The sequence below is a fragment of the Aquila chrysaetos genome, chromosome 1, assembly GCF_900496995.4.
Source record: "Aquila chrysaetos chrysaetos chromosome 1, bAquChr1.4, whole genome shotgun sequence".
Taxonomy (NCBI): Eukaryota; Metazoa; Chordata; class Aves; order Accipitriformes; family Accipitridae; genus Aquila; species Aquila chrysaetos.
In genome coordinates this window covers 78556816-78579355 of record NC_044004.1, presented here as the reverse complement: position 1 = coordinate 78579355, position 22540 = coordinate 78556816, and the positions used below count along the sequence as shown (strand labels likewise).

Sequence of the window (22540 nt, the reverse complement as noted above, 5' to 3'; positions counted from 1 at the left end):
AATATTTCTTTTCAGTCAGGAGGTGCTCATTCCTCTGCTCTCCTCCCCACAGTTTGTCTGACACTGTGGCTGTAAATGATGTTCACTCTGGCTGTTCCTACCCTGTCTCTTTGCATTCTCCTTTCTGGGCTTAGTAGTACCCGGGCAGGAGCAGGAACCAGCTGTGCATGGGTAAAAGAAAGGGAACCGCAAAAGACTCAAATCCCTACAAATTGATTGCTGCTCTGTAATACTCATGCATTTCGACATCATCACGAAAGTCAGAAAATTACTTCATTGACTGGATTTCTCAGTGCATCTGGTTTTCCCTCAGTTTTTAGACTAAGGTCTTCTGACCAGAAACTATTACTCTGTTTATCTGTATTTTAATATTAGCCATTTTAATAATTAGAAGGACATATTTATTGTGATGTAAAACGTCAATCATATCTGGTGTATAGATCCATTTACAGTCTGGACTCTCAAAGCACACAGATTATCTGAGTGCTTGAATAAGTCTTCAAGATACTGGTGATTAGGAGCTATCCCACGGCAAGACAGTTCTTGATGATTACCTGAGCTTCCCCTGGTGAGCTCTAGAGGGCACACAGCATTTAGCATCTGCAAAAGCAAATTTTTTTCAAAACTACGTCTGGTTTTGTGAAGTTCGCAGGTACATTTCTGCACCATTAATAGCCTTACTGTTCTACGCTGTTACCAACATTTTGTAAAATTAGGTATTTCCGGTTTTAATAATTAAATTATGCAAATAGGCAATCTGGCAGAAAAAAAAATCAGAAAAATGAAATCCATTCAAATTTGGGAGATATAGTTTTTTATGTTTTGTAAAATCAATCATCAGAGTATTAAAAGCATTTTCATGTGCTCATATGGGACAAAGTATATTCATGGTATGTGCAAAATCTTTCTAAAGTATATGAAGATATAAAAAAATACGCAACTCATCCTACTTACATAGCATGCTATGATTAATGTAGAAGCCAATAAAAGATTAGAATATTAACTCCTCTTTGTAAACTTTGGGTTAGTTGCTAAATTTCCTTTTTTGGGAAAATTAAGACATTTCACATGGAAGCAGAACCTACAGACGTAATGAAGGAAGCTGGTCTCCCAGCATTAAGTTTTAGCAGCATGCGGGAAAAGGAGAAAGCCCAACCTTACTCATAATTTCCATGTCATATCTGAAAAGTAGTAGCCAATATCCTTCTACCCATGTCCTCCAAGAATAAGAAATTAGGTCTGTTCTCTTTGGTTTGCAAGTTGCCACATTCATGCAGGATTTCACTGCTAGAGACTAACTGTGCACCACATTAAAGATATTTTCATTTCTTCCACATATTCACCTAGATGCCTTTAAATTGGTTTTCACTTTTTGCTCTATGGTACATCTTAGCGCCATTTCAATTTCTAGGCTCTATTGGCTTTTTGTAATTAATTATTTATAAATGGTTGCATATTTTTTACAGCAAATCAGTTTTTCAGCTGGGAGCCAGAACAAAAATTGCACCCAGCACATGCTTTGTATGTGAATGGGACTGGAATTCCGACGCAGATCAACGCCACCCAGCTAAATAAACAGTGCTGGTCCATCTGTCCTCACAGGGTTAGGCAATGAAGTGCTGGCTGCATACGCACAGTGAATTTTATTAAATCATGCATGTAACTGAGCCTGAGCAAAACCTATATTTGGCCCAAAACTAAAGCCAGAGTATGATGGCACCAGAAAGGAAGCGTGAGATGTAGACACACCGGCGGCTTCTAATAGCATCAAGGGCACTCCTTGCAATCCATCTTTTCCTGGTCAGGAGCAGAAGCAGAAGACAGAACAACTCCCACTAATACATGTTTTTGTAATGGAACAGCAACCAGTTCGAGCTCCTGATGGCCTGCCCCATGCTCTTTTGATGAGCCACATGCTTTGGGCTTGTGGCAGCACAGACTGATGGCCAAGAAATACATGTTTATCAAATAGCCAGGTACAAGCCCCATGCAGAGTCCCAGCTCTGCAGCTGGTAGGTACCATTTGTGAGCTCTTGGGTGTCCCTGGTTTTCAGTGGAACCTGGCATTATTACTTACTAATAGCAGTTATGTGGCAACAATGGACATACCTACAACATGTCCCAGAGCATTTATTGCAAAATGTTAATATCAAAAGCATATAACTCTATTTGAAATAATAATTTCAAGGCTGGTGTGCTGGGGTCATGCTCCTGTGATTGGTGAAAGCACAAATACACACCATAAACAATTGTGGAAAAAAGGTTTTAAGCCAGGATTTACAGCCAGACGCCAACACCACAGAGTCATATTTTGACGGGAAATGAATTCCAGAGTCTAGGGGTTAAACACATGCTTCATCCCCTTGGGTGGGCATTTGGGATGTAGGATTCTTGCTTGGCTAAGCCTAAGGAGCAGATCCACAGAAAGAAATAAATTTCTGCATTTGAATTATGGAGGATGAACCAGTTCGGATAAATTAAAAAACATGGCAAATTTCAAGGCAAACTGTTTCAGCTAATATTTCCCCTATTTATGATAACACACTTCATTTCAGAAAAAGGCCTTTAGAATATGGGAGACAATGAGACCTGGATGACAGAATATTTATCTAACTTGTACTAGAAATAGACTTAAAATAGGAATAAAATTAGGCATATAATTCTTAAAAATGACAGTTTGTCTGTAGAACTAGCCTATTCTTTTATGTTCCATACGATTTTACAGGATTTTTGCTCTCTTTTAATTCAGTTTTGTAGAATTCTTAGATTTTTTTTTTCATGTAAATACATTGGGGTTTTTATATTAAAATCTTACCCAGTTAAGACTAAATGACAAAGGATTTCCGGTCCAATAAGCAACGGGAAGAACAAAAATTTGCCAAGAAAACAAAAAGACTTTTGTTACAGCAAAAATTTTTTGCAGTCTCATGAGCTCTTACAAGTTTAGTAGATTCTGAGCTGATAGAGAATAGTTACAATGTGGTGAAGCTCCCTAAGGATCAGTGGCGCTATTCCAGTACTCAACACCCAGCGAGCGGATCTCCGCTCAGAGTTTAGGCTTGGAAATTTGAGCCAGATCTCTTGAAATTGAGCTCCACTAGTTCTACGTTCCACCTCACATGTACCACTATAAGAAAAAGTTTATTGGGCATAAAGCATACTGCGCCGGTACAAATACAAAAAGAACACCTGCCTTTGATGATTATGAGGATATACTTAAAAAGAAAGTTAAAAAAAAAAAGCAACACATTATTTCAAGTTATTTCCAACTTAATTTTTTAACTCAAGTTTCACCAAAAAAATTCACCCACTATTTCAAAACCATAGCTAGAAAGCCAGCCACCAGCAGCAGCTGAGCTCCACGTAGCAGAAGAACTGCATTGTCTTTGGAGTGAGATGTCCCAGATGTTGCGAAAAAAGTGCTGGCGCTGGTGCTTGGGAGGTAAGTGTGAGATTAGAAATAATCTCACTCCAGTCCCAAGAAGAGAGCTCCATAAGGCAAGGTGTATGACAGGGGTTAAAACATGTACATACTGCAACTATAGCAGAGAAACCACTTAAACTTTCGCTCAAATCTGATGTAGCCAAAACATCTGCCTATCACCCCATAAACGTCCCTACACTTCTGTTCCCTTTACGACAAAGGAATGGAGCTTTTAAGGCACATTTAATAGCCAGCAGCTGTTTGGCTGTCAAATGCCACATCTGGAGAAGCTGTGTGCTGTTAATGTGAACAGAAACAATTATTCTTTAATAGTTTTGCTTAATTTTAAGAATTACACAAGTCACAACAACAAAAGAGGTACATATTCTTAATGGAAACACATCTGGTTTCTCTGAAAATAAGCCAAAACACCAAAAAGACCCAGTGATTAAGTGAAGCCGCACCTATAATCTGTCCCATCTCAGTGAAGAGAGAAGTAAAGCTACTGATATACAGGCACTTAGCATCTCCCAGTCTTTGACTATTTCCCTCAACAAATACGCAACATGCAAGAAGAGGACAACTAGCTGGTTCGCATTAAATGACACATTACTTATCACATGGTGCTGCTCCCCTTTGTGCCTGGAAGTTCCTGTCCTTTGGGACTGGGTTTCAATGCTGCCACCTCACTTCTGTATCCTATACAGCCTGTATGTCAGGAAAATAACATTATTGCCCTTTCACTTGGATCTTCTGCCTAATTATACTGCCAAGACCATAATTGAATTTCTTTCCGATGGACAGCATTTGGGCTGAGCTCAAACCTTGGGAAAGCCAATTAAATTATTTTCACCAACTTTCTCAGGCTTTAAATGAGCCATGAGTGAGTTACAGATGACTGTCTCTCTGGAGAAGCAATAAATGGAGCACGGTCACCCAGACTCGTCACCCAGGACTCAAGTAGCTCCCTGTGGATTACTAGTGGAAATGGAATTGAAGTTTTGCCATGAAAATCAATCAAATGGAAAGGTTGGCCAAGCAGAGCCACCAAGTAGTATGTGCTTTCTGAGCAGATGAATTCCCCCACTGAAATGCCCACATGCAGAAAGCTGGTGGGAGATGGCAGGAAAGTGTTGAAAGAACTGAAAATTAAGAGTTAAAAAACAAGATGGGAGACAAATCTAGATGTTTTCAAGTGCCTGCTCTTTTTCTATGAAGACCAATACCTAGAAAAGCTTGCACCCCTTTTAGGACACTCCACTAGCCTCAGCAGGCACCTTTTTGAAGTGGTCACCCTCCCACAGTGCTTTCTGGACTGGCTGCTCACCCACAGATATAGCTTGAGCACCACAAGTTTATTTGGATCTTACACATACTCATTTCTGTAGAAAGCTGTGATTCTGATGCAATTACATGGTTGATATTCTTAACTAGTAATTTATACTACTCTTCTTTCTTTTCCTAAATCAGGCATCACCACAAACAAAGCAAGACTTACGCACTGCCCGTTTTGCCTCCTAGTTCAGCCTTGGCCAGGACGCAGATGCGTCACCAACACCTTACTGACCTGGGCTCAAAGTTGGGCTGCACCCTTGGAGGAAAACAAGTCCATGATTCATTTGGGTCAGTGCCTCCCACGTGGACCTGAGATACTTTCAGTGATCTACTAACAGCGCAAGCAGAATAAACAGATGAATACCATTTGGAAATGCAGCCAAGAAATTTAACATACAGTAGCTGATGGAGGACAAACAACTCTGTTAAGTCAAGCCAACTTCTTGTCTGTGGTAGCTGTTAGGGAGCCAAGCCAAAAGGCAGAGGAAGCTCACTGCACGGCTGTCTGCATCACAGGTCCAGGGCTTGAACTGCCGGCGACTGACATCCGGTTTCACCAGGGATGCCGTCGCCAGACGGGAACCTGGCACCCTCCTCCCTTTACAGAGACAGGTTGGAGTCAAACTACACTGGCAGCAGCTCACAATGTCTTGAATAAATGGGAAATCCCAATCCGCAAGGGATTTCAAATCCAGTTATTTCACAATAAACTAACCTGGGGAAAAAATGCTTCTTACAGGAAGAAAGAAGGGTAGGGTATTATTTCTTAAGCTTCTCCAAACAATCTACAGTTATCTTAAAACAATTTTTCTTTTTATCTCTCAAATCCACACACTATACTTAATAGTTTTTAAACCTACCTTTTAAACATTTCTCAGCTACCTTGACTTTTTTTTTTAATCTTGCTGAATACAGTGGTATTCACTGCAATAGTCAGCACTATTAATTTTCTTAAAGCTCCTTATTACTCACTTACAGTCTTAGAAAGGGGCTGCCATCATCACAGCCTCGTTAGAGGCTGTAGCCATAATGTGACCTCTTTATCTCTATAACCTACAGTACAACCTCTTTTACTGCCATTATCAGTAGAACTAATATTAGTTCGTGAAGAAGCAGGTGCCCAAAAAGGTTGTGAAATCTTCATACACACCCAGACAGGCCCTGAGTAACCTGACCTAACAAGCCCTGCTTGGAGCAGAAGGTTGGTCCGGACAACCTCCAGAGGCCCCTTTCAGCCTACACTATTCTCTATGATTTTTTTGTTCTCAGTACAGAAAATTTCCATGTTTCACTTATTTAAACAGAACTGATACAGATCTCCACAAGACAGATTAAAGCAGGAAAAAAAAAAAAAACACATTAACCTGGGTCTCTGGAAGATGAATTGATTGACATATACAGGAAACTCTCAATAATATATATTTCCAATAACGTAACGTAAATTACTTTTTAAAAAATAAAAATAAAAGAAATTTCTCCACGTAAAATTAAAATAGTTAATACCTTTCCATCTCAACACACTGATGGGGGCACAATTCTAGATGATCCTGTGCATCTTTATTCTTCCTTTTGAGCTGCTCACAGTGAATCTATTAGAAACAGGGAGGAAAAAAAAACAGACTTAAAGGGGAAATAAAAAGATTAACAATCTAGGAAGAAAAATTTAAGTACATGATTACAATGAGAAGAGATAACCATGTCTTGCCTGCATTTCTGTTTTCCTCTTCATGTACCACTGTCCTGGTTTCAGCTGGGCTAGAGTTAATTGTCTTCCTAGTAGCTGGTATAGTGCTATGTTTTTGAGTTCGGTATGAGAAGAATGTTGATAACACTGATGTTTTCAGTTGTTGCTAAGTAACGATTAGTCTAAAGTCAAGGATTTTTCAGCTTCTCATGCCCAGCAAGCAAGAAGGCTGGAGGGGCACAAGAAGTTGGAAGGGGACACAGCCAGGGCAGCTGACCCAAACTGGCCAACAGGGTATTCCATACCACGGGACGTCACATCTTGTATATAAACTGGGGGGAGTGGGGGGGTTGCCGCTCGGGGACTAACTGGGCATCAGTTGGCGGGCGGTGAGCAATTGCATTGTCCATCATTTGTATATTCCAGTCCTTTCATTATTGCTGTTGTCATTTTATTAGTGTTATCAGTATCATTATTAGTTTCTCCTTTTCTGTTCTATTAAACTGTTCTTATCTCAACCCACGAGTTTTACTTCTTTTTCCCGATTTTCTCCCCCATCCCACTGGGTGCGGGGGAAGTGAGCGAGCAGCTGCGTGGTGCTTAGTTGCTGGCTGGGGTTAAACCACGACATCCATAAATGGCTGACAAGTAAGCCAGGAATCTAATTCCTCCTTCCCAGCATCATCTTAAGTCCACCACTGTGTCAGGGACAGTTTTGCAAGGGTAGGAGTAATAACAGACTCTGGCTGTGGTGGCAAGAATCTCCCCAGGGAGCAAAGCTGTCAGCAGTTGCAGGAACATTGGAAGTGTTGCAGAAAGGGCTTTTGTTATTCATCCTAAAAGAATCAACTATCTTAAATACTCTACAGTTCGAGCATGTCCTTACATTGACCAGAAATTCATGTGCTTCATGGAAGGGTCCAGTAAAACTACTGCTCCAGATTTAAGAGAATTTGAGTAGTGAGTCTGATCTAGATCATTTGGAGAGAAAATGAGCTATGTGTGAGTTATTGTGCACAACTGCATTGTTCAAGAACTGTACAAGCTCCTAACAAGCTTCCCTCTGGTTAAGGCCAGCTACTGTCCAGCACTGCATTTCCAAAGAGGGGGAAAAAAACCCACACCCTTCCCAGAGAAAAGGACAAGCATTGGGATAACAGTAAGCAGTCCCCATTTAGATACTCCCTTTTGGATGAAAACTCCAAACAGGAAGCAAGCAAGCTTTTTGATACCACCACCTCTCCATCACAAGTGGAAGAACAGATGGTACAAAGAGCGAGCCAATGCCACCTCATCTAGAAGTCATTCTGTTCCTGCGCTGCAGGCTGGTAACAGCCCTGAGTATGTTTCTTCAGGCTATGTAGGACATCTCTAGTTCATCAGAAAAGGAGCCCAGAAGTCTTATTCTTCTCTTTAGAACAAAACAACAAACAAAAGCATTACGATAGTTGCTGGAATTAGGAAACTGGCAGGTTAGAGCTTATCTTGACACAAGTGATTACATAACACCTATTGTAAGGATAGCAATGTGACCACTGAAATAAAGTGGGAAGCCATCAAAAGCGAAACCTGCTATTTATAACCAAATAAGTTTTCAATTACAAGTCACTCTCTTTATTGGTAACATCAACTTAATGTGAAACCACAGCTGAACATTTTATAGAAACCATGCTGCTTCATCTATGTGCAGAACAGAAATTTAAAATGAAAGGTTGCCAGGAGAAGATCTGAGGTGTTTGGCATCCCTCCCCCCTCTTAATTCCCATTCCTGCAGGCATTTCACACATTTTAAATGCATCTGGTAATCACTAATTACAAGGATCCTATTAAGAAAAAATGTCAATTCAGTTTCATGTGAAACTTGATTCCAGCTTGTCTGAGTTTTATGAGTGTCTGTTTAATCAGAACAAAAACATGTTGAAGTATGGAAAGCTGTATTCGTTTGATTACAATGGGAGCTGCAGACACCAGGTACTAATGAGAATTAAGCCTTACTTTGGAGTGCCTAGACTTGATTTTCAGGTGCCTAACTTAAAGATACAAAATTTGAAAAATGTTGACCTAGAATGAACACTCCCTACCCCCACTGAAACAACAAAAAATAAAATGAAATTACTAAATGAAATCTGACCATACCTGTCTGAAGAAAAAAAAACCAAAAACCGACACAGAATTCAGACTGCTACTCCATCTCTAATTCATCCCACTAGTCTTAGACATTTCAGCAGACTCAGATACATTTCCAAAGTTACACACAGTATTGCAGCCCATGTGCTGAAAAACAGGTCATGTTACAGAGATACAGGTTACCTGTTACTGAAAAAAAGATAACTATGTTGGTAAAAATTCATGCAAGAAGCCAAGAAAGTTCTGAAAAACTGAAAAGAAGAAAAAAAGCAGTGAAGAATGTAGAAAAAGGTATTTATTAGACGTGTCACTTCCTGGTTCTTCAGTGACAGGATGGCAAGCCAGATTCGGGGTCATGCAGGGAAGGGGTGCTGCACACTCCCTGCTGGGGATTGCTCTGGGATCACATAGTGGGCGCTCTGGGTTTTCTGTGGCCCTGCTCCACCAAGCTGGGGAAACACACAGAAAGGAACTGCTAAAGCCAACAATTCCCAAATCACTGCATGGCCCAGCTGCACACCCAGCCAGCATAAACAAGCAGTTCTCCAGAAGTCCTACTGCTAACATCTGCTGGGGTGGGGGGGTCCCCTCCCTTGTGGCTCAACAAGGTCCATGTGTACATATCTCCTGACTCTTAGTCATTATGCAGATTTTGCAGTGTGTCCCTCAGTGCTGGGCACCTTGATTTAATGCATGTCTATACAAGCCAGCCCAGCTATCAGAAGCCATTTCGTTATCATAGTACAGGAGTATATCCACTGTCTTCTATCCAGTCCAAGATATGGGAAAAAGTAGTAAAAAGTTATCTGCAGTGACAGCTGGCATGATACACCCAGCTGAGCGTGGTCAGGCTAGTGCCAGCTAAGCAGCATTGCCACCTGCTTTGATTTGCCTCCGCTGCTTCCCAAACTGCTGATGCACAAGGGGCTGTTGGTGCAGAGCAATAGCTTTGCCTTTCATTTCTTATGGGTTTTTTGGTAAAGCGTGTCAGTTCTGAAAGGCTTTTTCAATTTATTTATTTTTTTAAATCATTTTGTATTCTTCACAACAAAAAATTTACTGCAATGAGTCTGACCTGTGTTGGCAGCACAAGTTGTGCTAAATCTAAATCCACAGTTATGAATCTGAACAAAAGAGATGCAACTAGGTTATTGTACCATGTGCAAGTGTTTGTTAGTAAAACAACCATAAGTTTTTACAACTATAATATGCAACATAATGCTGTAGGTTTTTATCAGATCAGACAAATTGAAGACAAGATGGATAAAATTCAGCTACTTCAAAGAATTAAGGCTCTGCAGAAAACTGGGGGTTATAATGGTCATGTAAAGGATTGCTCAGAATTACATAAATTTTCTGCTTTCTGTCAAGGCTTTTAAGAACAGGAACACCCTGAAGTAAAACAGGATCAGTTTTGCTCACAGATTTATGGGTTTTCGTAATAATTGAAAATGTTTGGTAAAAAGCGTGCAAAATTCCCTTGGTGCTCACCCACCAAATTTATCTGTGCTCCAAGCCTTAAGTACTCCTAGATATACCCAATAGGCCAAAAAAACCGCTTTTTGGTTGGAGTATTAATTTGCCTGAAAAACAAGTAAGTTTTCCACATACAAAAAACATATTTGGAGAGAGAAAAAAAAATACATCATTCAAGAATGACAACAAGATTCACTAATTCTAATAACATCTTAATTACCAAAACACAGACAGACACTCATCGCGCTGGAGTTTCAAAATGTTATCCAAAATGAATTTCACAAACATATGTCTTGTAAATGTTAAATCCTGCACTGCTCTTGCCCCATTCTCTTTTTTTTCTCCAAGTCTATTTCTAGCTTAAGAGCATCTTATTTTCTCAAACCTGCTCTGTAATTCGCTTGTTCTTCAGTTGTACCAAAGCAATATTTTGTGGCAATACAATGTAAAATGAATGTCAGAAATGAGCCAGCCTAAAAGAGGCAGAGAAGGGAAAGGAGATTTTTGGTGTTTTGTTTTTCCTGCCTAGATCGGCTCAATGATTCAATTTTACAGACCACCACCATAAGAGGACATATTGTCACAATGGAGGGAGCAGAAAACACATAGTATACCAAATAAATGGAAGTACATACTAGCAAATTACACCTAAGGAATAAGCCCATTAACAAGTTACCCTTTCAGTGATACCTATTTTTGTATTGCAAAAGATTTGGGGCCTGTCACAGCCAGGACAAGTAAAGTTACCTCATTTAAGTATTACCCATATTGCAAAATACCTCCGAAACAAATGGAACATATATAATCATAAATGCTGTTGATAAACAAGCCAGCAAATTATACATTATCTGTGTGTGGCTGTTGTGTAGGAGGAGTGGGAGGGAGAAATGGATTATTACTGTAAATGTGATCAAAATGGAAGAACAATCGAAGAAATAAAAAAAGCATTTGATGAGAGAGGTCCTAAGCAACACTCACTGAAACTGATCTGAAACAGGACTAAAGCCTTCAAGATTTTTTCGCTCTGAAGAAGTCAAACATATAACATTTCTGTGATCTCCTCCTACCTAAATAATCCCAGGTTTGGTACCCATAATAGCACTAGCATGCAGTGCAGCCAGCCTTGGACCAGCCATTGCATTACATGTCTTTCTGCTTTTGCATACAACGCTCTTTGCTGAAAACATAGCTTCAGTCATGTAAATGTAGCACAAGAAAAAGCCACAGACAAACACAGCAAGATCTGCCAGTTCTCTCCTCCCCCCCATTATTTCCTGATTAAGTGCTGAAACTTCAATTTTAGACAGTTTCTAACCAAAATTCAAAATCTGAAGCTTGATTTTTGCCAAAAATAAAGAGTAGTTAGGTTCTTCAGTTCTGTCTTGCGTGATTTGGTTCAGATAAAATGAAACTGATACCTGCTTTGTGTGATGCAGGAAGAGTTAATGCCGAGTACTTAAAACTGATCTCACCATTAAGTACAATTCTCCTTGGTTAGGGTAACAGTAGATTTGGAACAGCAATCACCCCAAAGAACTCAATTTACAGATGCCCTCCCACGAAGCTGTGATATCCACAACTTGATAAGCAGTCTATTTACATTTCTTGAGATAATCTCAAACTATGCAGCAACTATCTCAAACTATGCAGTAAATTAAAACCCAAAACAACAGAAACCCCTTGAAGTGGACCAGACTGAGGAATGAGCCAATTAAAGGCTGAACACACTATTTCTACCCAGAACTGAATGCCTGGCTTTCGGCATAGAGCAGATGGGACTGCAGAGAGGCTCTGCACTGTGGGTTCTCTGGCTCCAGTCCAGGAAAGAAAAATGTGCAGCGTAATCTCTGCATTTGCTTTGTCGTACTGGATATAGCAGGGTGATTTTGCAGATAGACAGTGCTTGCTGTATAGCTCTTCAGTCCTACAAGTGCTGGTCCTCCACCACTGGGCGTTTGAAAATGCTTTCGTTGACACACACAAACTAGTTTAAGTTGTGGACACAAAACAGTGTTTTAAACTACATGATCTTGTTAAAAATCAATATATTGCTTTTTTCTTAAATTATAACAGAGAGAAAACCAATTTTCAGGCATATTTCTCTCTTTGGAAATCGGTGCATTTAACAATTTCTAAACGTCTTTGGATTGAAGATCTCAAGTATACATCCCTTCTTCAAGTAGAAATCTGTGGCACAAACGTTACCAAAAGGCAACCACAGTCATGCCCAGGGCTCGGGTGACACAGACTTGTGCATTTGAGCTTACCATGTCAGTCACTCCACACAGGCATCTGCTCACATGAGTTCAAAGCATACAAGCTAATCTGAAAGGCTACGAAACAGAAGTTCAGTGCCAAAAATACCATGACTACACTTCCAACATGCAAAAGAGTCACATAAGAAGTGACCAGAAGAAGTCATAAATATCATCAAGCCATCAAAGCCACACACAGCATACCTCAAACCACCCTCAGTACTCCTCTGGATTCCTGTAGTCACTCTCTCTCTTCCAGCATTGGAGACCATAAAAAAAAAAAAATAATGAAAATACTAACCTCTAATTATTACAAAGTTGTGAGTTCGGGAGTTGGGAGGATTTAAGCTTTTCTGTTTTGGGGAGGTTTACAACCTGTTAAGAAGTTGCTAGAAGATGTATGATGACAACCAAAGCTGTCACCTAAAGCAAATCCCAAAATTTTTCTGTGTTTTGAAACAAATTTTAACTTTCGAGTTAATTGAGCCCCTCTGATATTTAAATGCAGCCTGTCCCTGATTTTCAAATACTGCATGTAGACTCCTCATTTTTAATAGATGTAGAACAGACCTTTTCTTCACTGGAAAATGTCAGGTGCGACTGAAGCCAGTTAGTGTACATAGGTCTGGGGGCAAAGTCAATGACACTTTCAACATACCTATCGTACACAATTTCTGTGAAAGCAAATTGTTAATAGAGTACAAATTAGTTCCAAAAAATTATATGTTGAGAAAATAAAACCCTCAACAATAAATATCTTTGATTTGTTTAGAATTCATTTAACAGGCAATCACAGATCTGTCAAATATATAGAAATCTGCCAAGTATACAAATCTTCAGAAAAACACTCGCAAACTAGGCATATTTCATGGAATAGCACTGCATGAGCCTCTCCAATAGTATTTTCTCATCATCTATATCCAACTTTAATTAGCATGACAGATTATTTGGAGGTGGGCAATATAGTAAGGAAGTACTTAGGTATTTGTTAAATGTCAGCTTTAAATTATGTGGTAAAAAAATTGTTCTGTATTATTAATCGCTGCCAAAGTATGGATAGGAATGGACAGGAAACTTTCCAAGAGATAAAATACAGGAGTGAAAAGGAAAAATGCTGCAGGATAAAAGCAAGATTAGTAACTATGATATTCATTGATAGTGCCCAGGATGGTCTTTCTGAACAATTTTTAATGCACATCTCACTACAGTGAAACTGTGATGTTGTGATAGGAAAGACAAAATGATGGAATTTTATTGTGCAATCCAAGCCAAGAGAGAAAAGATTTAGGATCTATCAACTCCAATGACTTTGGAATCGAGTCTCTGGAGTATAAAGAGGTAGCACAGTAACAGAAAGGAGATCACTCCAAGTACAGGGCCCATGTGGCTAGGAAGGAAGCGAGGCTCTGAGAAAAGAATTCAAGATACAGGCAGACCTACCTACAAAAAGTTGTGCAACTACAAGAACAGAAGTTTAACGGTGAGAAGGTAAGAAAGATCTGATCTAGATGAGGAATGCAGCTCTGTTTTATTTAAATTTCCCACTCTCCAGCCAAGCTTCAAAATCCCAGTACAAAAAAGAGAAAGGACAGCCCATAGAAAGGTAGGGAAAATCTAACAAGCCAGTTGCAAAAAACCTTGGCATTTCCTGACTGACAGGAACACTAGTCCTCTGCAATTCAGAAATGCTTGTTGCTTTCCATACGCTCTAGCATGCCCTTACCTCTGGAAATGCGGTACCGCTGCTGAAATTAGAACTCAGCCAGCAGCATATCATGGTGTACTAAGGATCCAGGAGCAAGGCAAGGAAAGATGACCCTTTAAGAAGCTCTCTTTCTCCAGGCTTCTAAATGGTTTGCTGTGAGCATTTTGTAATCCTCACAGATGTACCAACAACTTTTGCTTCCTTTTGAGAGAGGGAAGGTAGAGCAGTCTGGGGTTCCTACAGCTGCCCTAGCACAATGGCTATGCATGCCCTCTGGCAGCGAACAACACTGATTCTGAAAACAGAAGGGTTGCTTCTCACTACAATGGATAGAAATACTGCAGCTTTACATTTTTATCAAAGAAGTAATTAAAACAAGGAGGGGAAAAAGCACACACATTTGTTTTCTTCGCCCTCTACACAAACCTCATCTCACTAGTCCTCATAGCTCACCTCATTTAAACTTATTAATCGGAAACATCACCTGAAATTTATAATACTGTGGGTCCAAGTATTCCTTACTCAGGGTTGGAATACATCAAAACTTTTTCTGAGGCACAGCATTAATGCCAATTTACAGCAACAAGGCAAGCAAAATACAACCTAGACCAGAGTCCTAGCCTACCCTCAAATGCTATGTGGATTACAGAAAACAATTCGTAGCAGATGTGGATAAAGGGCCCACCTCCTAATGACAGACCCAGATAAGGGAATCCTGTGCCTGTTCCAGAGTCAGTAGCACAAGGAACATCCCAAACTCTACAGAACAGATAAAACTTCCAAAGGTCTCAGCAGAAGCATTATCCAAGGAAGGAATGCGGGTTAAACCCAGTACAGGTGCACTGAATCTTTGTATCACTAGATTTACCCCAAAATAACTATTTGACATAGCCTTAATGCTCTATATGGCAATAATCCTTCACTATTTCTATACTTTTCATTGTCCAGCTTTGTGCAAAAAAAGAAAGTAAAAGAACTCTGCTATAGCTATTCTATATAAAAATCATGAAGAAATTAAAAAGTCATTTAGAAAAAAAAATTTAAAATGTCAGGGTTTGGATTTGAGGTCTCTTTGGTAGATAACAAGGGAAAAGAGGCACATGACTTCATTCTGAGGCAAGACAGAGACCCACTGATGTGAGCTTCAAATTAATGCAGAAGTTACTCACCATATTTAGGGAAGGTGTTCGTCTCCGTGCTGCTAGGTTAGGGCGCACTAGTCTCAATAAAGGCTCTCTGAATCAAATGAGAACTAAGTGGTTTGCAGGCAAAAATATATATCTCTCTCTCAAGGTTTAACCTACACACCAGGCTTAGGGAAACCCCTTTCTTAAAGTCATTCTAACTGAGAGCATATTCATCTCTCAAACAAACACAGCCCACACAGATCTACTTGAAAGCACTGCTTGTAAGAGACCACAGAGGATTCCCTCTTGTTCTTCAGATTACCATGGAACAGTGACACAATGGTACGCCCACACACCAGCAAAAGCTGCTCTGTGGGAAAAGCGGCGGTCTAGCACAGTGGAAAAGTTGCATCAACTCAAAAGGTATAGAACACAAATATTAATCTAGAAGTAGAATAATTTACTGTAAGAGGCAGATAGGTCAGGGACCCATTTCTAGGAATGCATTTTAATTAGAATTTATTCTAAAGGTTTCCCTACAGAATCAGCACTCAGTTCAACCAGCTACAGTCTCCTCATCAGAAGTGACATTCAGGTCTGCCCCCAACCAGAAACACTACGTTATCGTATCGATTTTCACTCTGAGGAAGAGGGCGTATAGAGGTGGAGACTGCGGAAATGCCTTCCCTTCACCCAGACAAGAAGTGATGCAGCATTTTCAAGAGCATACTATTCATTTCAGGCTATAGTCCACTGCACACAGGAGTTGATTAATCAAGTTTCACAGGTGATACAAACTAACATTGTCACACTCTTATCTAGAAAGATTCATGACAGGTATGTTCAGAAAAAAGTTCATCTTTAAGCCTGATTCTTGTATTGGTTTCGGTTTTGATGACAACAAAACCTGTGCGGTTTTGCACCAAGGAGTAGAAAACATTCTGACATTTTTAGGAGACTCCTGTTGTCTTCTGGGTTGGAAATACTAGTGATGTAACTTCCCTGAGAGAATTTTCATCCTCCTAGCAGAAATATCCCAACTGCGCAGTAGACCAGGCTGGATCTTTTTCTGTCAAACCATTTACACGCTGCTTCTCACAGTAATCATTTGCAAATTCATGTTCAGTTCACTGCAGTTGTGTTGAAACGTAACTATTCTGGAGACACTTGCAATTATAGCAGAGGAAACAACAGGCCAGGGTCAGGATGTGGGAGACCAAGGTTCAGCTCTTTCCCCTGCCTTTCCTGAACTCCTGAAGGGAGTTTAACTGTGTTTGTACCTCCTGGATAAAAGTTTTAACTGCTGGAGTTGCAGGGTGATTTCTCCAGTCTTTTGTAATAACAGTCTTCCACTGCATATGAAATATTTACTGTTACTTTGTTGGAGAAAACGTTAATGACTTTAGTTTGATGGTTCAGATATTTACCAACAGAGTTCAGATTTACTGCCTGCCCGGTTAAAATAAAATAAAAAACAACCAAACAAAAAAAACACAACAGCACCAACATCTTCCACTTCTCAGAACAGCGTCTTATTCACTCAGCTTCACATCAGTCACTTTTTCTTACTCTGATCTCTAGTTCAGTTTTTATATAAGCATTAATAAAAAGCAGAACAGCCTCCACAGCGGAGGTTTGAAAGCAACCCACCAGCAAAACTCAGTAGCAAACTACTAGAGCAGTGTCTCAGGAGGCGAGTGGCATGTACTCATATCCTTCCAAGCAGCAAAAGAAATCAAAGCCAAGAGATACACCTCTCAGGGGAAATGATTGTTCGACTGGATGACTGAGTAACAAGGGAATAGCATTACTTCTTCCTCAGAAATGCATTCACACAGAGTACAGTGAATTTAGCCTTCTACGTTTTTGGCTTTCACTGCACTCAAACACAGCTTTCAACTTTGGACTGACCACCATGCTTAATTTCTATGGGACTGGAAATAGTTCAGGGGGTTGTTGTTGTCATTTTGTCATCATCTGTCAGCTCAGCAACAGTGATGGGGCTAAATTAAAACCTTCCATGTGTGCTGTTCCTGGGTTTAATGTCCATCACCTGTTCTACTGCAGCACTATGGTTTCTGCCAGGGAGGCCAGGAATAATCAGATTTCTCCTCATCCACGACCAGGCAAAGCCAGGACTGCTATGCCTTTAAAGTTGGGTGCCTTCTTATCTGAAAGGCTGCATGCCATCCCATGAGTTAAAAGAAGTGACCAAAGATGCCAATTTATTCTGGGAAGCATTCCCTGAATAAAATGCAAAATGCTTACAAACATTTTAACTGGAGTCATTCTGAGCCGCACTCATTTACTGTTGTGCTGGGCTACTTCTAGTGCCTCTCAACAGCCACGTCCAAAGCATGCATGGGGAGGGATGTGCTGTTCTGTCTGTGGCAGCAACAGCTGTCTTCTGCAGATCATAATAGGGAACAGCATCCCTGCTGCTTCCAGAGAAGAGGAGCTGAAAACATGGGCTCTTCCTTTCCTGTTAACACCACCTTAACAGCCACCTTGACTCAAACAATTATATGGTTTCATTTTTAACTCCTGTAAATGTTAGTGATACAAAAGTAATGACATTTTTCATCACATCAAAGCAGGCACAAAATATTTTTTGAAGGCAGAGAAAAGTAGTCAATGGAAAAATTGAAGGGGGAACCCTTTCTCTTAACCTCCAGTGGAAAATTGTGGGGGTACAGCAGAAATCACATATGCATCTTTTTACCTGACCTCCCCACTCCCCCCCTCCAGAAGAGGAAAACCCCTTTGGCTACACCATACATAAATGAATAATAAAAGTTTCATTGCTTCTTATGCATACCCAAGCCACTTATCTAGAGAAAGTCCAGATTGGACGGCTGCCATTCAAATTATTTTATTGTCCACTGAAGAACTGTTTGTTTAGGGGCTTTCCATAGGGGAAAAATAAGGAAATGAGTTAGAGAAAATTTAATATAATGCAAAGACAGCAGCTTAAAGTACCAGATCCTAGGTGACTTGTAAAGGGCTTAATTGCCATGTAAGTATTATTCAGGAGAGAAAAGACCACTACAAGGAAGAAAGGAGACTGGAAAAAAAGCAATTTTGAAGTGCTCAAAACAGTTTGGGACTCCAGTATTCTGGAGAGGAAGCTGAAGACAGATTTGCTGTCCAGGAAGTTTCTGAGATTTAGTTTTAAGTTATACTTTGATACCACACTTAGGGAATTAGGAATTCATTCTGCTGAAACAAGGCAGCCTGCTGTCCTCGACACGAGCGTTACTCCCTGGCTGTCTACAGCTGCCCTCCTCTCTTTTGGTGCGTGAATGAGAACTGCTCCCACGCACTTATATTTTTGCCAAGCTAAAATACTCTCTTCTGCTTCACTCAGAAATAGGTTGGCCGCTATCTTCTTTTCTATTTATATATTTCTTAAACAGGTTCACATGCTCCAGACCAAGAAGTAGCAATATGAGACAGTCAGTCCCAGTTGTCATGTTTTTGAGGTAAACTAAACAGTTAAAGGTGAGGGTACCTCTTATCCACACTTCATACAGAATTGAAATACATTTTTGTTCTCACAGAAGTGACTTTCCCAGTGAGGAGGATACTGCTACCCAGTTCTACCCTAAATTTTAGTGAATCACTTTGATTTTAGTTTGGACTCAAGTTTTTGCCTCAGATATAGTAAAAGTCAAGGCACTTCCCACCCATTTTGTTCCTGCTCCCTGTGTGGCTTACTGCTTAGACGCAAATGAAAGACCACCCACAATAAATGCTCCCTTTCTTATGGAAAAGCTGGAAATGCCACAGCTCCTTTATGAGGTCTTAGATGGCAATTCAGTCAATTCTTTATTATTACTCAGATATATTCTTATGCTTTTTCACTGGATTTTCTTGAAGATGTTCACGAAGTTGATAGGATAGCCAAGTATGAAAACTGCAGGCCAGCAGCAGGTTCCAGCAGAACACCACTTCCACCACATTTGTCAATTCCACAAAATTTAAGCACGCAGCTTAGTGTCAAGGAATTTTGATTACAAACCTTTTTTCTGGCCAATAAGGCCACCTTGTTCACTAGCTGGTTGCCTACCACTAATTATCTTAATGAAATATTGCAGTGTTTAAATTCTTGTCCAAACTGGAATTAAATCCTATTTTAGGCAATGTCTGAATCTTCCATGAAAAGGATTTCTCTTTCTGCATAAGCTTCAGCAAGGTTTCTTTCCTATCCATACATAGTTTAACCTGCTTGCCAATTAACAAAAGAGAAAAGTCAACCCTGAAGCTGTACTAAGTTTCCTACTGTATATGTCAGTGAAATTTTAAAGCAACATCTAGTGGTTTGACAGAAGCGTGACCTTTACCTCATGGAGACAGGGTTTTTCTGGATGAGGCAAAGCATTTTCACCCAGATTCAGGGACTGCCAAAAACTGCAAGTTGCAATCACTCTTCTGCCTTTGCTATTTTCTGGCTGAGCTACAACAATAAGATCAGGCACTGAGCCTGAGGACTTGCGTACCTTATACTACTACAAAATACTACAGAGAATTTTCTCAACAAGATCATCTACCACAAAACTAAGTTCCTGGTCTCTGATTTTCTTCTCAGCAGCAAAGGAGTGCAGTGAGTTACTATGTTCACCTGGAACAGTGGATACCTCCACAGAAAGGGCCAAGGATAGACTGCAAGATGTTCAAAGCTAAGTTCAAGATCATGGAAAGAATGAAGGATTATCACAAACCCCATTGCTGCACACCCTAAGTTTAAGGCGCACACTCTTGATGCTAGCCTAAAATGGACGGTACAAAAATGTGTTTCAAAATATGTCAAAAGACTTCACAAAAACCAGCCACTTTCTTCACTACGTTTGCTTGTACCTCTGTATAGAGCTCCGTGGAATTCAAGCACAGCAGAGGTTTTGGTCACGTTAACTAAAGCACCATTGGAAGTTGATCATGGTAAGGAAACACTAGAATGATACTAAATAAGGTAATACACAATAATATAAAACCGTATTGTACAGAAAAGCCGCTCCCTTGAACAGTAAGCTTAGCCTGCCTTCGTCAGCTCCCACCACTATTACAGGTTGTAAATTGTCAGCTGAACACAGGAGCTACAAAAGTCTGGGTTAAAAATGAAAGGAAAAAGGAAGTAAGGCCTGATGTACCCAGTGAGAGCTAGTGTTTGCCATCAGTATGGGTAGCTGGATAGAGAAAGATGGCTTCACCTAGGTTTGCAGGTGACCAAGGGCAAACGGGGGAAGTGAAGGTATCTCATAAGAGGTATCCTGGTTGTTGTTGGACAGGAAGAAAGGCACTTTAGAGGAGAGGAAGGTGGTGAGGGGTGACATGTCTACTACATTTCAGATGAGAACTGTACTCTTTCTCAGCTTCTCTGGAGACTCTGACGACCTTTTCACAACCACTAATGTTCTTCGTAACACTGACGCGGAAGTTTTCCTGCCTCCACCCACCCAAGCATCTGAATCTAATTTTCCCTTTTTGTGAAATCAAGAATAATAATATCTGCTTACAACTTTGCTATATGGTTGTGCAAGACATACAAGTGTGCGGTAAGGCTAATAACCACATTAGAGAGAGAGTGCTTTCGTTGTTAGAAGCCAGATCCAAATATATCTAATGCAGCTCTCCATCACATAAGCATGCAGACACACACACACACACACAGAATCTATAAAGGCAAACATTCCTACATATCGTCCTACAAGAAAACTGCCTTAGAGCTGTTTCCTGTTACCAAAAGAAAGGGCTATAAAAATGAAGGAACTCCTGATCTTAGGCTGCTATTTCCACCTCATATGACCTTAATTTTATGGAAACTGTACCCTTGTGTTATTCAGATTTTACTCATAAAACATAGACAGAGGCAGTGTATAGGCATTGGGGAACAATCAAGAAAAATGTAAAAATTCTTTGAACAGTAAAGAAAAATGTTGTTAAAATGATTAATTTTCATAAATGATGTAAGGAAAAGCCATTTGCTGTAGTGGAGATACGGTCCTTATTTTTTCCTTTCTTTTCTTTTTTACCTTAAAAAAACAAAACAAAAAAAAGACAAGTGCTTGGAGCACTAGGACACTGTAGCAAACATACAGTTTTACTTCCCTTATGTACTTTCCCACAATCACAACCCAGAAAAAAAATTAAATACTGAAGATTATTTTATAAAGCAGGGATATATATCTACTTATTAATTATAACCTTACTCTAAACTTTTGCAGTACCTGTCTGTGCATCCTACTTGTAACGAAGCTTTAAACGACAGCAGAGAGCCAGTGAGTCTGATAAATACCCCATTACTACCTGTAAGTCTTTCAAATGTTTGCAAACACTCAAGTTTAGTTCAATCTAATTTCCTAAAAAAGCATATTCAGCATTTGCAAACCAAAGATGGATGTTGAAAAGCAATTGAATATATATGAGAGGATTATTCAGATGAGACATTCTACCACAGGAGAAAAATAGTAATGGTCATAGAAATGAAAAGAAAATATTTGACTATTAGTAGTTCACAGCCTAACCAAAGTGCCAAGGTGACCTTAATGGTCTATGTAGAGATCTCACTACATAAATGGAGTGCTATTTTCAAAATTTCTACAGGATGCATGGAATCTTTTCCCTTTTCAGAAGTGACAAAAGCACTCAGGTCCAAATTTTCCAAACGAGCCAGACTCCATGCTATGTACCTAAACACCATATGGAACTGTCTTAAGCGCACTCAACCGGTCAGCTCCTAGTAGCCACGTTTTACCCAGGCTTGAGTCTGAGTCAGACCACAGACACAGATTCCCAACTCGACTCCTGTGAACAGCCAGCATGGACCACCATGCTGCCAGTTCACACAAACGTCTCAGTTCCATAGCCAGGCCTCTGGACCCTGGAGACACAGACAAATCACTCCACCCAAACCTGGCTTTGGCCCCCTAGACCCACGTGGGTGTTGCACTGTGATGGGGCTTAACAGTTGCTGCTCAGCATAACGTGAGACAAGTCTGTATTGCTGGACCCTAAGACACCCTCACCTGCATGGGGTAATTAGGGGAAGCCTGGCTTTACTCACCAGTGACCTTCACTGGAGAAGCCTCACAGGCACCGGCCAAGCCAGTCAGTTTCCAGACCCAGAGTGTCTCCACAGGGACTCACCTGAGTGCCTCCACACCATACCACCATGGTTCGCAGTATTTGTGGGGCAGCCCAGCTCCTTTGGTCCTGTTACCCTAAGAGGATGGCAGCTAAGCAAATTAGGCAATTTAGGGCATTAGTGTAAGATTCTGAATCCTTAGCACTTAAACACCTTTGAAGAGACATAAACCCAAAAGCATTTTGGAGGTTGAGGGGTGGAGCTGTCCATGTCCTTCTATTCATCAGCACAGACACTTCTCATGCTGTTAGGAAACAACTGCCTCC

General features: G+C 40.3%; 1 protein-coding gene across 1 annotated transcript in view; it reads right to left on the bottom strand.

Moving 5' to 3' along the window:
• The window catches only part of TNIP3 (TNFAIP3 interacting protein 3), a 67403-nt gene extending 45100 nt beyond the window's left edge, over positions 1–22303 (bottom strand). Inside the window, exons 1-2 of the mRNA XM_030020783.1 lie at positions 22277–22303; positions 6263–6348 (exon numbers count right to left, since the gene is read on the bottom strand). Coding sequence (XP_029876643.1) covers positions 6263–6348; positions 22277–22303 — 113 coding nt within the window. The remainder of the gene's footprint in view (positions 1–6262; positions 6349–22276) is intronic.
• Between the last annotated feature and the right edge of the window lie 237 nt (positions 22304–22540).